We start from the raw sequence: 17,984 nt of genomic DNA, 5'->3' as shown, positions 1-17,984 counted from the left end.
TGTTAATTTTACCACACCAAGAAAGAAAATGCTGATGAACTTAAAGTGCTTCACACTAGAACACCATCATTACCTTTGCTTTATGATGCATGATTATTGCAATGAAATTCTAGTAGAGTCCTAAAAATGTAAGAAAAATAAAATAACTTTAACTTGTTATCTTTGAAGCATCTTCTAGGGAACTTGTCCACTCAAGAAGTGGGATATCTCAAAAATTAATATTTCATTGCAGAATTGCGTCAATCAGAAAATTTTATTTTGAAAATTATCTTTTTTAGATTTTCAATCAGTTGATTTCTTTTAAACAGATTTCATCATCCAATCTTGGGGTTTCTGGTGATGTGTTTGAAGATGGTGAAAATCCTCCTAGCAGTCAGTCATCTGAAAGTGGCTTTACAGAATTTGTACAGTATCAGGCCGACAAGAATGATGACATTGACAAAGTACTAGTTGAGAGTCAGGATTCTGGGTCATTGCCACAGGGCAGTGCTTCCTCAGAAACGGAAACTGCTTCCACCATTGGGTCTGAAGACACAATGATACCATCATCAAGATCCCAAGAGGCTAAAGTGGCTGTGTCTGTGGGTACTTCTCAAAAGACAACAATGCAGTATTGTCTGGAGTACTTTGAGCAGTTTTTGACCCAGTTTATTACTCTTTATATTATTCCCAATGAAATTATTTGCCGGGCATTTGCAACAGGATTTCAGATGGATTTGTGCAAAGACAGATGCCAGACTGGGGGCAGTGACCTTGGTGACCAAGGCGATGCAACATTTCAAAGAACAGAGCAACAACAGAATTCAAAAGACAATCATCATGCATTCACTGCTGCATGCCAGCTTTTCTTTGAATGTTCCAGTTTTCCTGTTTACATTGCAGAAGGAAGTCTAGCATCTTCAGCCCATAGCAATAAATCAGAAACCGGTAAGATCTCATGCGTGATATGCAGAGTGAGAAAATACTTTATACTTGCATCATTGCCACCAATGTTTATAAAGTAACATGGCTGATATAACATTGTGGTTGCAGTACTATACAAAACCATTTCTTCTGATTAGTGAATATCTACCTTGTTTCTAATTTAATTGTGTTGCAGCATAAACTGCAGCCTGTGTGTTTTTTCTTACGAGTTCGTGGGATGTGACTGTTACTGAATAAGTCAGCATTTATTGTCCGTTCCTAATTGCTCGAGCGAAGGTGGCATGAACTGCCTTCCTGAACCACAACTGCACACTAGGATGTAGGTATATCCACACTGTTGTTCAGGAGAGAGTTCCAGGATCCGTGAAAGTCGCAACGCAAGTGGATTGAGTGATAAAGAAGGCATATGGCATACAAGCCTTCATAGAATCATAGAAATGAAACCTCACAGAAGGGGGCCATTTGTCTAAGCCAACCCAAAGATACCAGATGTCCTTTCTAATCCCCTGCACTTTACAGCACTTAAGGTGCAATTCCAGATACCTCTTAAAAGAGCTTAGGTTCTCTGCCTCCCCCACCAACTCCGTTAGAGACAAAAAATCTGCAGATGCTGGAATCCACAATATACCGACAGAATGCTGGAAGAACACAACGGGAGACCTAAAGAAGGGTTACGCCGGGAATATTGACTTCTCCACCTCCTGATGCTGCCTGATTTGCTGTGTTCTTCCAGGTTCCTGCATGTCTATTCCAGCACCAACACAGGCATCAAATTCTAGACACTTACCATTACTTGCATAAAAAAAACATTTTCCTCACATTCACTCTAATTCTTATGCCACTTGAATCTATAACTCCTGATTTTTGGACTCACTGCCAAGGGAAACAGTTGCCTCCTATCTACTCTCGACTTCACAATTTTATCTACCTCAATCATGTCACCCCTCAGCCTTCTCTGTTCTAAGGAAAGCAGCCCAACCTCTCCAGTCTCTCCTAGCTACAATTCTCCAGCCCTGGCAACATTCTAGTGAATCTTCTCTGTACTCTCTGCAGAGCAATTATGTCTTTCCTGTAAAATGGTGACCAGAACTGCACACCGTACTCCAGTTGTGACCTGACCAGTTTCATCAACATGTCCCTAATATTGTATTATATACCTTGCTAAAGTAGGTGAGTATTCCATGTACCTACTTTACAATTTTATCTACCTGTACTGCTACTTTTAGGGAATATGCACTTGCATGCCATGATCTCTCACCTCTCTCAGTACATTCCCATTTATTGTGTATTCTGTTTTATCTCCCTGAATGCATTACCTCTCACTTAACATCATTGAACTCCATCTGCCATTTTGCTGCTGACTCCACCAACTTATCTTAATCATTTTGGAACTTACACCTATCTTTACACGATCTACTACACGGCCAATGTTTGCTGCAAATTTCCCATTTGTGACCCCCAACTTAAGTCCAAATCATTCATTGTATAAAACAAATAACAAGTGTGCCTTATCAAAATACATGTAGACAGCATTCACTGCACTACACTCATTAATCGTCCTTCTAACTTGCTCAAAGAATTCAATCAAATTTGTAAGGTACGAAATTCCCTTAACAAAGCCATGCTGATTATTGTTGACTAGTCCATGTCTTTCTAAGTGACAGTTGCTTGAATCTCTCAGGATTTATTCTAACAATTAGCCCACAACCAAGGTAAACCTAACTGGCCCATAATTGTTTGCCATTTCCTTTTGCACCCTTTTTAAACAGCAGAACAACATTTAGATTCTTCCAGTCCTTAGCTACCTCACCTGTGTCTAGTGAAGGTTGGAAAATAATCCTCCGAGCATCTGCTATTCCCTTCAACATCTAGGGAGAAATCCATCTGGCCTTGGCAACATAATCCTCCAATACTTTCTCTCTCAATATCTTGTCCAATATTTCACACTGCTCCCATTGGATTACTATATCTATATTATCCTTTTTGTTGGTCCCATGTTTTCCTTAACCACCATTTTGGTCCTTATATACTGGTAAAACACCTTTGGGTTTTTCTGTTGCTTGCTAATTTTTTAACTTGCCCTCTCTTTGGTGGGCGGCACGGTGGCACAGTGGTTAGCACTGCTGCCTCACAGCGCCTGAGACCCGGGTTCAATTCCCGACTCAGGTGACTGACTGTGTGGAGTTTGCACATTCTCCTCGTGTCTGCGTGGGTTTCCTCCGGGTGCTCCGGTTTCCTCCCACAGTCCAAAGATGTGTGGGTCAGGTGAATTGGCCATGCTAAATTGCCCGTAGTGTTAGGTAAGAGGTAAATGTAGGGGTATGGGTGGGTTGAGCTTCGGCGGGTCGGTGTGGACTTGTTGGGCCGAAGGGCCTGTTTCCACACTGTAAGTAATCTAATCTAATCTAAGTAATCTAATCTAATCTTTGATTTCCTGTTTTTTAAAATTAATACCTGTATGTTCTATACTTCTCTCTGCTATCTGCAGTGGCTAGCACAAGCTTTTTTTTTGTTTAATCTTCCCCTGTATTTTTCTAGACAACCATAGGGGTCTAGATTTGGCACTACCATTCATATTTTTAAAGGGAGCATGTCTCTTCTGTGCCCTAAGGATCTCGCTTTTTAGTGCCTGGGTTACCACTGTTTTATCTTTATCTGCCCTGTCTAGTCCACCTTAGCTAAATAATTTCTCAGTCTTGTAATACTTGCCTTTCTCTTATTAAAACCTTTTTAAAATTCCTGATCTATCTCTGTCCTTTTCCATAATAACACTGAATCTGACTAAACTGTGATCACTAACCCTGATACGGTCACCCACTGTCACTTCACCCACTTGGCCATTTTCATTTCACAAAACTAAATCCAAAATTGCATCTCCTGTCATTGGGCTTGTCATGTATAAAGAAGAAATTCCTGGACACAGTGCATGAATTTGTCACTGTCAATGCCTCTTACGTTGTTTGAAACCCAGTTGATATTGGGATTGTTGAAGTCTCTTACTGAATTGCTCTCTTCCTACAGGCAGAAATTTGTCTATACATATGTTCTCCTATCTTCCTCTCACCATTTGCGGGTCTGTAATACACTCCAAGTAGTGTGACTGCCCCATTTTTATTCCCAAGGTCATACCACAAAGCAATATTTGCTAACTCATTTAATATATTATCCTTTCTCACGACTGTAATTCTTTAACCAAAACCCTGTCCCTGCCACCCTCCTCCTCCTGCCTGAAAACTCTATACCAAAGAGTATTGAACTGCCAATTTTGCCCCTTCTTTAGCAAAGTTTCTATTATAGCAACATCATTGTACTATCATGTGTCTATCTGTGCTCTTAGTTTTACGGAGGATAGTAGACACCTGGAAAACCGCCAGGGATGTTGTAGAAGCAGATACAATGGAAAAGTTTAAGATGCATTTAAACAGACACATTAAAAGGCAGTGAAATAGTGGGATATGGGCCAAGTGTGGGCAGATGAGATTAATTTAGAATGGCATTATGGTTTGCACAGACATGATGGGCTGAGGAGCCTGTTCCCGTACTGTACTGTTCTGCGATCAACTTTGAACCAGTGACAATAAAAGAACAGTTCCAAGTCAGGTCAGTGTGTCATGTTGTGGGAAACTTTGGTGTTCCCCTTCTTCTGTTATGTGTTGATGAGGCAAGATGGTTCAGATGCAGCGATGGAGCGTTACAGATCAGCTAGGAAGGATTTAAAGAGAGTTAAGAAGAGCAAAGAGAGTCTTTAGCAAATAGAATAAAGGAAAACTCTACAGCTTTCTATAGGTATGTGAGGAATAAAAGGATGATTAGGGTAGGAATAGGGCCAGTCAAAAACAGAAGGGGGAAGTTGAGTGTGGACCCTGTGGAGATCGGAGAGGTGCTAAATGAACATTTCTCATCGGTTTTCACTCAGGCAAAGGAGAATATTGTAGAGGTGAAGAATGAGGTACGAGATATTAGACTAGAAAGGACCGAGGGTAGTTACGCACAGTTGCTATCACTTCTAGAAAGAGTGAAAGTAGACAAGCCCCCTGGGCTGGATGGGATTTATCCAAGGATTCTCTGGGAAGCTAGGGAGGAGATAACAGAGCCTTTGGCTTTGATATTTGAGTCGTCATTGTCTACAGGTTTAGTACTAGAGGACTGGAGGATTGCAAATGTTGTGCCCTTGTTCAAGAAGGGCAGCAGAGATGACCCAGGTAATTATAGATCAGTGAGCCTTCCTTCTGTTCTAGGAAAGGTTTTGGAAAGGAATATAAGAGATATGATTTTTAATCATCTAGCAAGCAACAATTTGATTTCAGATAGTCAACATGGTTTTGTCAAGGGCAGGTCGTGTCTCACAAACCTCAGAGTTTTTTGAGAAGGTGACCAAGTATGTAGATGAGAGCAGGGCAGTTGACGTGATATAGATGGACTTCAGTAAAGCCTTTGATAAGGTTCCACATGGTAAGCTGATGGAGAAAATGTGGAGGCATGGGATTGAGGGTATTTTAGCAGTTTGGATTAGAAACTGGCTTTCTGGAAGAAGGCAGCAAGTGGTGGTTGATGGAAATTATTCAGCCTGGAGTCCGGTTACTAGTGTGCCAGAAGGATCTGTTTTGGGATCACTGCTGGATTAGTAAGTTTTCAGACGACACTAAAGTCAGTAGAGTAGTGGACAATTTGGAAGAATGTTACAGGTTGCAGGGGGACTTGGTTAAACTGCAGAATTGGGTTGAGAGGTGGCAAATGAAGTTCAGTGCAGCTAAATGTGAGTTGATGCACTTTGGGAAGAATAACGGAAGGCAGAGTACTGGGTCAATGGAAAGATTCTTGGTAGTGTGGACATGCAGAGGGATCTTGGAGTCCATGTGCATAGATCCCTGAAAGTTGCCACCCAGGTGGATAGTGCTGTTAAGAAGGCATACGTTGTGTTAGGTTTCATTGGTAGAGGGATTGAGATCCGGAACCGCAATATCATGCTGCAACTATACAAAACGCTGGTGCGACCACACTTGGAATTTTGTGTACGTGTTTCGGAAAAGATGCAGAGGAGATTTGCCAGGACGTTGCCTGGTCTGGAGGGAAGGTCTTATGAGGAAATGCTGAGGGACTTGGCTAAGAGGGGATTTGATAGAGACATACAAGATGATCAGAAGATTAGATAGAGTAGACAGTGAAAGTCTTTTTCCTAGGATGATGACGTCAGCTTGTATGAGGGGGCATAACTACAAATTGAGGGGTGATAGATTTAAGACAGATGTCAGATGCATGTTCTTTACGCAGAGTGTGCTAAGGGCGTGGAATGCCATACCTGCTAAGGTAGTCAACTCAACCACATTAGGGAGATTTAAACAACCCTTAAACAACACATGGATGATTTTGAGATAGTGTAGGGGGACGAGCTGAGAATAGTTCACAGGTCAGAGCATCTATGTTTTATCTTCTCTTGACCCTCTAGTTGGTAGAAGTTGCAGTTTTGGAAGATGCTGTAAAAGGAGTCTTGGTGAATTACTGCAGTGCATGTTGTAGGAAAGTGGTATGGGTGAGGCTGGAGTAGTGTACAGATGATGGAGATAAAGTTTGATTTACAACATAGCTTGTAATTTCTGCATGAAATAATATGCTCTAACTTGTGTTTCCAGACATTGAATGTAACATCAATACAATGGTGCAGATTTATTAACAGGCTGCATACTAATAATTAAAGGTAATACTTGCAGCTGGCATTCTGGCTTCAACATCAAACTATGGCAAAAGCATCATGTAAAGTAATAGGAGAAACTGGAGCACCTGGCATCTCTTATTTGCCTGCGTTTCTAATAGTGTATTCAATAACATTAGCAAATTGTTCACAGCGCTATGTTTAATGATATTCATATTGAAAGGCTATCTGTGAGGATGGAAAAACTGCTGAGAATGAAAGAAAATTGGGGGTACTCGAGGAAGACTTTAAGTAGAGAAAGTCTAAGTTGGTCCACGGTCTCACAAAAGATTAAAGGGCTTGATTGCAGTGTTGAGATCACCCTGGTACTGGTTGTAGCCTCAGTAGGTGGGAAGAATTGAAGGTAGGAAAGATAAGGATGAAAGCACCTGTAGAAGAGCCTGGACATCACAGCAGGAAACCAGTTTAGAACAGCAATATTAAACAAATGAGCCCCCATCAAGTTTGTTGAACAATTATGCCTCAACATATATGCTGAATTGCTCAATGTCATGATTGACTGGTTTCTGCACTTGAAATAAAGGCCTTTTATTCCTGGAGTCGTCACAAAAAATATAGATTTCAGAAAGTGCACAAAATTTCCCAAATTATTTGATTTTCACACCCGGGTTAATGGAAAACATGGACCAGGTTTCTGTACTTAATAGTTATTATTTATTACACATAATTTGATTTTGGCTATGGGAAAAATGTTAGAAACAGTCAGCATATAACACAACTAATCAAAACCGTAATTACCTTTAAACTCCTCATTGCCTTCATACGCAGATGTGTGAAGCCTGCACCAACATAACAATCACTAAAGGTCCACTAATCCTCATATCCTGCACTTGTCTGATCTCATTGAATTTATGATATTTGAAATTTTCATTCAAATGTTTTTAAAAATTGCAAGATTTCCAGCCTCTATTACCTTCCCAGGCAGTGCATTCCAGATTTCCAACACCTGCTGAGTGAAAACATTATTTTCTCAAATCTCCTGTCCTTTTGCCTAAAGCTTGCTTTCTCATGATTGACCTCTCAACCAGGAAGAACAACTGCTTTCTATTCACCCTGTCCAAATCCCTCATCATCTTATACACCTCAATCATATCCCCCCTCTGGCTTCCTTCCCGAGAACCAGATTGAAAACTTCGCCGTTCCTTATTAGGCCTTCTGTGTATTGAAATGAAAAAACTCTGTTGGGTACATTTCAAGAAATCTGCTTCCTTTAGACCCTTAACACTATGACTATCCCAATTTATGTTGGGAAATTTGAAATTGCCTAGAGCTATAATCTGATCATTACTCTGACAGACCTCTGTGACCTATCTACATGTTTGGTCCTCTACTTCCCACTGAGTCTGAGGCCCTATATTACATTCCCAGTAAAGTACCTGCCCCCTTAACATTCCTAACCACAAAGCCTCATTTGGGGACCCTTCCAAGATATCATCTTTCCTTATTGCAGTAATTAACCCTTTAATTAATAGTGCTACGTAATCACTCTTCCTACACTCTCCTGTGTCTTTCCTAAACATTCTTATGCCCCGAAATGTTGAATTGCCAGTTCAGCCCTTCCCTCAACCATGTGATGGCTACAATATCCTATTTCCATATGTGAATCCATGCCATTAACTAAATAGTCTTACCTATTACACTCCAAGCCTTAAAGACCATCCAGCCTTCTGTACCCCCTTGACAACCAACACAGCTGAGCTCACTGTTGCTCGCATCCTTTGCTGTAGCACGATGTGACTCTGTTTCATCTATATTCTGTCAGACTAGTTTAAACTCAGCAGCACGAGCAAACCTAGCTGCACGGATGTTGGTCCCATGTGGTTCAGGTGCCGAGAGTCCTGTTTGTATATGCTCCACCTTCCTCAAAAATGGTTCCATTAATCCAGGAATCTAAAACCTTTTCCCTTGCACAAACCTTTGAGACATGCATTCATCTGTCCTGTTTTCCTATTTCTAAACTCTAACTACTTGGTACCAGAAATAATCCAGTGATTACGACCATTGAAGTCCTACTTTTTAATCTGCCTAGCTCCCTTGATGCAAGACCCTGTTAGGGTTTTTTTTAATGCCACACTTGAAGTCCAGTCTTGATGTCAAGGTAGTCAATTTCACTGACCCTCAGGGATTAAGCTCTTTTGTTCATGTTTTAACCAATATGGGAATGAAGTCAGGAGCTGTGTAGTCCTCGTGAAATCCAAATTGAGCGTCATTGGCCAGGTTTTTCCTTTGCAAGTGTCACTTGCTAGCACTGTTGTTAATCCCTTTCATCACTTTGCTGATGGACAATTGACTGATGGTGTGGTAATGGGCTTGGTTGGATTTATATAGGACTTACCTGGGCAATGTTCCACATTGTCAGTAGGTGCTAGTGTTGTGTCTATACTGTAACAGCTTGGGTGGCAGTGTTATGACATGGGGTAAATCCCTTTGCTAATTTAAACCTGACATACAGAGAAGCTCACTTCGTGCCGTAATCTGTTAAATTTAGAGAGGCAAAGAACTATCCCAGATGTCACTACTTAAAGTAAAAATTAACAATTTTATTCTTTAGATCCAACAGAGACCATTAAACCAACAGCTATTTACAACTCCTTTCTCCCAAACCTATCTTTTACCTTCCAATGTACAATACTGGTCTTTTAAATTTACAGCAAATCACTTTCAAACTCAGTTGTCACCATTAAATGTCAGCCTCTCTCTGTAGATTTCTCTAGATTGGCTTTTGCGTTCAGCTGCACAAATTTCTTAATTATCCTATATGACTTCTTAACCACTTTACCTACCTGCTCCACCCACTTAAGGTGGGCATGTATTGCAAATAAAAACTTATATAAAAGTTATGGCACTCTGCACCAACAAAATGAAGGTTGTGACAACTATTAATTTTAATTCCAGATTCTTCCCTCTCTTAATCTATAAGAGGGATGACCAGTTAAGATGAGATTCAGCATAGATTCATACTCATTTGTTCTGTACTGTCAATTGAATATTTCCAGCATTTTTTGTTTTATTTCATTCATTCAATATTTTTTCTACGCAGCAACATTTGTTAAAGATGTGAGCTACTTATAATTACTCACCATGTAATTATTCTCAGCCTCAACATAATTCAACTATCAGCATCTTTGCAGGCTGAAAGTGTTTGATAGAGTGTTACTATTGAGGAATGGATATCCGTCAATGGTGGACAACTGTCATAGTTCATCAGTCAGGACATTGTGGTCACAAGCTTGATAGTGACCTCGGCACAAAATTAGAAGGAACTCTGAAGATTACTACCTCCATAGCATTCATCCAAACTCTTGGATTCATTTTTTGTGGGTTTAGGAACATTTGTTCTGTGTAAAACTTGTTTAGAAATGCAACAAGACCAGAGTCCTTTCACGTAAGGAAACCATTAACTTCATTTATGAAGCATTATGAAACTTTCATCTTGCAACAAGGATGTGACAGCAAGAACATGACACTGAATTATTTCCTGTGATGTAGATTGTGTCTTATTAGGACATCACAGACTGTAAACATGTTTGCAACACATGCAGGTTATGAGGAAAAGCATCTGCCATTTTGGAGCAACAGAGACAGGGCAGAAATTGGACATATCAGTTTGCTACAATGCAACTCCATACAACCACATTAAGTTTGAATGAACTCTGTGTTAGAAACAAAAACCTAATAAAAGTCCTAATTGTTCCAATAAAGGAACTATAGTCATCAAAAGAAAGCAGGTTATGAGGAAAAGCATCTGCCATTTTGGAGCAGAGGAAACCCACGCAGACACGGGGAGAATGTGCAAACTCCACACAGACAGTTGCCTGAGGCGGGAATTAAACCCAGGTCTCTGGCGCTGTGAGACAGCAGTGCTAACCACTGTGCCACCGTGCTGCCCCATTTGGAAAGGGAATAATTTAGAAAGGCAGCTAGTTTGAGAGCCAAAAAGGGAAGCTGAATAATCTACAGCCCAGTAATAATGGGACAAGCTACAGAGAAGCATTCACAAAAACTTACACAGCGAATGGACAATTCACTAACCGATAGGAGGAGATTCTCTGAACACATCCAGGCTCATTGCTAGTAGAATATAATGTAAAATCAAAAAAACAGACTGGAGCTTCTGCAAACGTCTTCAGCCAGAAGTGCTGAATGGATGCTCCATTTCAACATCATCTTATGAAACCCAACATCACAGATGCCAGTCTTTTGCCAATTCAGTTCAATCAGTGTGATATCAAAAAAGCCAAATACATTGGATATGCAGCAAAGTCTATGTATCCTGTTGTCCTGAAGGCTGAGTAGTTTGCTGCAAACAATGGTCTGTTTAAGGTTTAGCAGCTGTTTACAGGCAAGAAGTGGAGGCAGAGGGAAGACCTTGGCGAGGTACTCATCCTCATTGATAATGTGTTGCAGGATGTGAAGAATGGTGTAGTTTTTCTGCTCTTGGGAAGTATTGGACGATGAAGTGTACCCTCTAGGTCATATCCTGTGTCTGACTCCTGGGGTGGTCATTCCAGTTTTACAACATGGCAAGTTGGAACTGGCGATTGATGAGTTGAGCATCGTATTCTGTTCTTATGACGCGTCCGTCGCGTTATTCCTTATCTGAACAGATCTGTGTATGCTTAGGGCTTGTCCATAGGGACTAGCTGTTTTAATATGTTTAGGATGGAAGCTAGGTGCACATTGTGAGGTTATCCATAGGCTTGTGGTAAAGTGAGGTACTGATGGAGATCTGCTCTTGATGGAGATGTGCATGTCTAAGAATGAGACTGGGCTCTTCTCTGTGCTATAGACCTCCAAGGATCTAAATCATTAATCTACTGACATGTTCCTGTGGGTTAGCATCTATCTTGTTGATTGCCAGAATTTCTTTGAAATCATAATTTTCCAGCTTTTAGAATTTGTTTCTATTATTAGGAAAAATGGTAGATCGTGTAGTGCAGTTGACAGCATCCTTATTTCAAAGCAAGGAACTGTGTATTTGGCTCCCACATAAGGCTTGATCACAAAGGGTATGTTCATAATGTGGCTAGACATCATCAAGCCAATCCCTCCAGTATGCTCACAGCAAACAATAAGAAAGGGAGTGTCTCCTGGTACTCTTAGTCAGCTATGTTTAATGCAATTTGGCCCTTTCTCAAGCTATAGCCTCTCATGACAGGATGGTGACATGTTCTAGAGAAAACTAGCTGTGGAAAAATGCATAAATGCATGCCTGTCAGCCTTGTATGCCACAAGGTGTATAGAAAATAAGCGAGAGGATTAGGAAAAGTCCATTGACCTTTTTGGCAGTGCACTATGTACCAGGTAGCCAAATCAAATCAATGTTAGTCTTTTGGTACAAAATTTATCCCACCAAATTTGATTAATTCTGGGCAACCAGTTTCTCGAAGCATTGTTTTTCTTGAAAATCTGAATTAGATGAATGAAACTGTTCAAACATTTAGCATTAAATGAGAGGTTTTTTTGGATGCCATGTTTACAACCTCCTGCTTCCCCTGTCTGCTCTCTCGGCCAAATGTAAAGGACATTATTTCAAAGAAGAAGAAGAGGAACATTGCCTTTTGGTGGCCTTCATCCCTCAATTAAAGCCTAAAATAAATTATCTAGTCTTTGTTTGCAGATAATAACTCATGATAAAAGTATGGGTTGCTTACTAACCGTAGAATTTTTCTCTTGCCTCAGCATTACACATCTATCTGTTCCAAGGCACTTAATGAACTCAGACCATCTGCTATGTTTTCTACATTTTACTAGTGATAATATTTAAAACAGATGTTTGGCTCTAAAGCATGTGTTAATACAAGTCTTTGAAGACTATTTAGGTACAGTTCTGCTCATTTTTTGCTTAACAAGAGTTGATGAATTTGTAAGAAGTAGATATCTCAAGTGCAGGTTGTCACTTTATTTTGTCCTTCGTGCATTTTCAATGTAAATTTAGAATCATCTTATTTGTTTATTTTATTGCCCATCCCTAGTTACCTGGTGGATATGGTGGTGAATTGCCTCTTGAATCACCGAAGTTTTTGTAGTGTAGGAAACGCACAGCGCTGGTAGGAATGGAGTTCCAGGATTGCAGCAGTGAAAGAGCTGTGATATTGTGTTGCAGGCTTGCTGTAGTGTTTCAGTGAGCCTCAATGTAAGCTCAAAGAACTGCATCTCATTTTCCATTGGGAACTATGCAGTCACTAGGACTCAACATCAAGATCAATAACTTTAGAGCCTAATTCCATGTTTCTTTGCCCACCCAACACCCTGATCCTGTCATGGCATGGGTTGCTTTCAGCACACCCAACCTTTTTGACCTATTCTTAGTTCTATTATCACATGACATGAGTTGCTTTCAGCACAGGCTATCCATTCTGTCCTACTGTCAGCTCTCAATATTATTTATTCAGTTTCTTTTCTGTCCTGGCTGAGTATTAATGATCCCCTCGTCTGCCTATCCCTTTCGTCTCTCTCTCTCTCCCTGTCTGGGCTCCATCTCCACCCATCCACTTATGTCACCCACCCTGTCTTCAGCATAAATAGCACTTGATCCTACCTGCTATTAATTCTGACGAGTTACTAGACTCAAAGCTTTCACTCTACTTTCTTTCCAGAGATGCTGTCAGACCTGCTGAGTTTCTGTTTTTGAACAGCAATATGCTTCCAGGTTAGTATCTTATGTGACTTGGAGGGTTTTTTGCAGATGGTGGTAATGTTCCTGTGCACCTCCTGTCATTTGCTTTCTAGGTGGGAGAGACCACAGAAAGCTGCTGTCAGAGGAGCCGTAGTGAGTTACTGCTGCACATCTTGTAGTTGCTATACACTGCTGCCACTATACATCAGTGCTGAAGTGAATGAATATTGGAGGTGGTGGATGGGATGCCAATCAAGTGGATTGTTTTATTCTAGATAGTGTCAAACTTTGAGTGGTGTTAGAGCTGTAATCATCCAGACAAGTGGAACGCTATTCCATAATAATCCTGACTTGTGAACGGGATCAGGGATATAGGAAGTGAGTTTTTCAGAGTTCCATACCTCTGATTTGTTCTTGTAGCCACCGTATTTATATAGCTGGACTTGTTTAGTTTCTGGTTATTGGTAAGCCCCAGGATGTCGACAGTGGGAGGGGTTCAGTGCTGTTAATATCATTCAATATTGATGGGTGATGGTTAAATTTTATCTTTGAAAATGATCATTACCTGACATTTGTGTGGTGTTGTTGCTTTCCACTTATCAACCCAAGCCTAGATGTTGTCCAGGTCTTGCTACATATCGACACTTAAGCAGTTGAGGTATTGTTACTGAGCACTATTTAATCATCAACAAACAACTCAATTTCTGAACTTATGTTGGAGGGAAGGTCATTGATGAATCAGCTGAAGATGGTTGGGCCTAGGGCATTACCCTGAGAAAATCTTTTACTGATGAACTGGGACTGAGATGATTGACCTCCAAAAACGTTCTAGTCTTCCAGCTTGGTATGACGCCACCTAGCAGATGCTTTTCCAGTAATTTCCAATGGTTATAGCTAGGGCTCCTTGAACAAGTTAATCAAGTGTAGCCTTGTCAAGACAGTTACTGTCACCTCTCTTCTGGAGTTCAAGTAATTTGTCCTCTGTCGAGCCAAGTCATAATGAGGTCAGGAGCTTCATGGCCTTTTGGGACCCAAACTGAGCGTCAGTGAACAGGTTATTCTTTTGCAGGTGGCACTGCTGTTAACCCTTTCATTTTGCTGACTATAGAGTAGAATGATATGCAAGGTTGAATTTTTCCTGCTTGTATACATGGCAAACCTGGGCAATTTTCCATATTATTTCCATATTTCCATATCTTTGAAAGTTGCCACTCAGGTGGATAGAGCTTGTAAGAAGGCCTATGGTGTATTAGCGTTCATTAGCAGAGGGATTGAATTCAAGAGTCGTGAAGTGATGTTGCAGCTGTACAGGACTTTGGTTAGGCCACATTTGGAGTACTGTGTGCAGTTCTGGTCGCCTCACTTTAGGAAAGATGTGGAAGCTTTGGAGAGGGTGCAGAGAAGATTTACCAGGATGTTGCCTGGAATGGAGAATAGGTCGTACGAGGATAGGTTGAGTGTTCTCGGTCTTTTCTCGTTGGAACGGCGAAGGATGAGGGGTGACTTGATAGAGGTTTATAAGATGATCAGAGGATTAGATAGAGTAGACAGTCAGAAACTTTTTCCCCGGGTACAACAGAGTGTTACAAGGGGACATAAATTTAAGGTGAAGGGTGGAAGGTATAGGGGAGATGTCAGGGGTGGGTTCTTTACCCAGAGAGTGGTGGGGGCATGGAATGCGCTGCCCGTGGGAGTGGTAGAGTCAGAATCATTGGCGACCTTTAAGCAGCAATTGGATAGGTACATGGATGGGTGCTTAATCTAGGATAGATGTTCGGCACAACATCGTGGGCCGAAGGGCCTGTTCTGTGCTGTATTGTTCTATGTTCTCTACTGGATAAATCTCTGTTGTAAGCTGTATTGGGACAGCTGAGGGGTTGCATGAATGACCAGCTCTGGCCACATGTCTTCAATATATTGCTGTGATTTTGTCAGGGCCCATAGCCTTTGCAGCATCCAGTCCCTTCAGCTATTTCTTACTATAATGTAGAATAAATAGAGTTGAGTGAACACTGGCATCTGGGATTTTGAGGACCTCAGGAGGAGGCCGAGACGGATCATCCACTCTGCAGTTCTGGCTAAAGATGAATGCAAATGCTTAAACCTTCTCTTTTGCCTCTAGTTGTTTGTTGTTATTAATATTGGTTTAGATTAGATTAGATTACTTACAGTGTGGAAACAGGCCCTTCGGCCCAACAAGTCCACATCGACCCGCCGAAGCATAACTCAACTCACCCATACCCCTACATTTACCCCTTTACCTAACACTACGGGCAATTTAGCATGCCCAATTCACCTGACCCGCACATCTTTGGACTGTGGGAGGAAACTGGAGCACCCGGAGGAAACCCACGCAGACACGGGGAGAATGTGCAAACTCCACACAGTCAGTTGCCTGAGTCGGGAATTGAACCCGGGTCTCTGGCGCTGTGAGGCAGCAGTGCTAACCACTGTGCCACCGTGCCGCCCATGGTATTGCACAACTGGCTGTGGCAGCACTGCTGAATTTCGATCTGACCTGATGGTTGTGGAATCCCTTATGCATGTTCAATGCAAACTATTTAGCACACAAGCATCGTACTTTAATCATTTTTAGGTATCTCTGGTTCTGCTCTTGGCAGGCCCTCTCATACACTTTTTATTTAGCTAGGGTTGATCTCCCACATTGATGGTAATGGTAGAATGGAGACATTTCAGGCCATGAGATTGCATATTATGGTTAAGCACAGTTCTGCTGCAGATGGCCCACAGCACCTCATGGATGTCCAATTTTGACATACTAAATCTGAAGTTTGTCTCGTATAGCATGCTGGTAGTGCCACACCACGTATTGGAGGGCATCCTCATTGTAGAGTTAAAATTCCAAGTGAGAATTGAGAATATTACGATATCATATTAAAATTAGAGCAAGTTCATTCATGGTGAAGGGAGTAGAAGCCTGGAATGGTCTTCACCATATAGCTATAGTGCCAAGAGAAAACAGCGTTAGAATTATGTGTAAAGATCTAGGAACTGAATGTTACATGGATATGTATTCGGAGGTACCACATTATTGTCACACTACAATTATGTACTAAATAGCAATATATCAGTCTTTCATTCCATTTGCCTCAAACTAGAAATACACTTGTTGAAGCTTCAGCATTTTGAGCCTGAAGTATAATTATATCTAACTAAGCTTCTTTTATTAGATATGTTCATTTAAAGGGATTTAATTCATTGGTGGAACAGGCTCATGGGGTTATTCTTAAAAGTTACTTTCTGATATAGCATGCAGAACAGCAGTTTGTGTAAATAAGATATACCTTATCCATTGTATTATTTCTTTGTGGAAGGGATAGGCTTTTGCTATTACCTAGGCAGTTGTAAGTGAGCAAGAATAATTATAATTGCTTGTTATATTTTGTTCATGTGCCAGTTCAATATATGTGACAGTAATTCACAATGTTAGTTTGCAGTTTTTGAATTGTTCATTTAAGGTTTCTTTAGTAAGCTTGAAGTTTTCATTTTGATTTCTTTAGATTTTGATCAGGTAAAGCCCCCAGTCTGGCTCCAGACCCTCATGACTGCCTGCTGTTTTGCCAGTGATTTCAGCATTCAGAGTATTGCCATTTCATTGGTACTTGACTTAGTTGGTCTAACTCAGTCGGTCGCTGCTGTTAGTGGAGAAAACCTGAAAAATCTTGAGTCTGCACAGCTCAGAAGTCCAAACCAAGGAACAGTGGCCGTTGTCATCATGCCACCAGTTACACAAGAAAATCTCACGTATATCACTCAAAAAACCGAATTTTTCAAGGTGAGTACAAGAGAACACTGGTTCTGATGAAAGATTACAACCTGAAACATTGACTTTGTTTCTCTTGCCAAGTTTCTGTCAGAGTTGCTGAGTATTTTCAGCATTGCTGTGGTTATTAGTTAAGTACCTGATATAATCATGTAAAAGCCTGAGCCCAAATGTTGAGCCAAAAAGTAGGGGGTAACTGCCACAATTAGTATTTTTTGGAGGGATTAAATCCATTCTTTCCTATGATTAGGCTATTTAACTTGTCATCAAGTTCCAGTAGGAGACCCCATGAAATCTTGGATTTTTGTTGCAACACAAAATTGTTTTTCTTCGCAAATTTGGTAATCCATCTAGGGCTATGTTTAAAATCTGCAGTGCTCAACATTCTTGCTTGTTTCAGGGCAAAGATTCTGATAGGGTCAGTTTCTCAGGAATCTGTTTTGGCAATTTTCACTGACTTCATTTTCCTGTTGTGGCCACATGCTAGGTTTTCCTCTGTTTGCATGTTTACTCTTAGGCATTTGCCTAAGCTGTGTAGAGAGCTTCCTCCAAGCGCTAACATTTTTCTCCAATATCTTAAACCTCCCAGCTGCTGTGCAATTATTTGTCTGCTTTGCAATTTCAACAACTGTAAGTTTCATCGGGACTGTATGACTCTTCCTTAGTGATTGCGTATTGTCATATTAGAGTGTGGGACTGGTGGCAATGCAGTACTCATGACTGAGGTGGTAACCTTGACAGTTTGTGTCTACATGTGTTGACACATGGAGTGGAACATCCATCTTCAATGGAATCATATAGGTTACAGCACATGAAAAGCCCCTTCAGGGTCAAAAACAGCCACCTAACCATTCTAAAACTGTTCTCCAGCACTTGGCCCATAGACTTGTGTGCCTGGCATTGCAAGCATATATCTAAATACTGCTCAAAAGTTATGATGGCTTTTG

The 17,984-nt window shown here is 40.9% G+C and overlaps 1 protein-coding gene across 7 annotated transcripts in view; it reads left to right on the top strand.

Annotated features, from left to right (window-relative positions):
* The window catches only part of dop1a (DOP1 leucine zipper like protein A), a 315,487-nt gene that overhangs the window by 117,432 nt on the left and 180,071 nt on the right, over positions 1 to 17,984 (top strand). For all 7 annotated transcript variants that reach the window (XM_060831625.1, XM_060831624.1, XM_060831626.1 and 4 more), the window contains 2 exons: positions 309 to 927; positions 16,775 to 17,049. In XM_060831625.1, coding sequence (XP_060687608.1) covers positions 309 to 927; positions 16,775 to 17,049 — 894 coding nt within the window. The remainder of the gene's footprint in view (positions 1 to 308; positions 928 to 16,774; positions 17,050 to 17,984) is intronic.

This window comes from Hemiscyllium ocellatum, chromosome 10 (assembly GCF_020745735.1).
Source record: "Hemiscyllium ocellatum isolate sHemOce1 chromosome 10, sHemOce1.pat.X.cur, whole genome shotgun sequence".
NCBI lineage: Eukaryota > Metazoa > Chordata > Chondrichthyes > Orectolobiformes > Hemiscylliidae > Hemiscyllium > Hemiscyllium ocellatum.
This window is presented reverse-complemented; position numbering and strand designations above follow the sequence as displayed.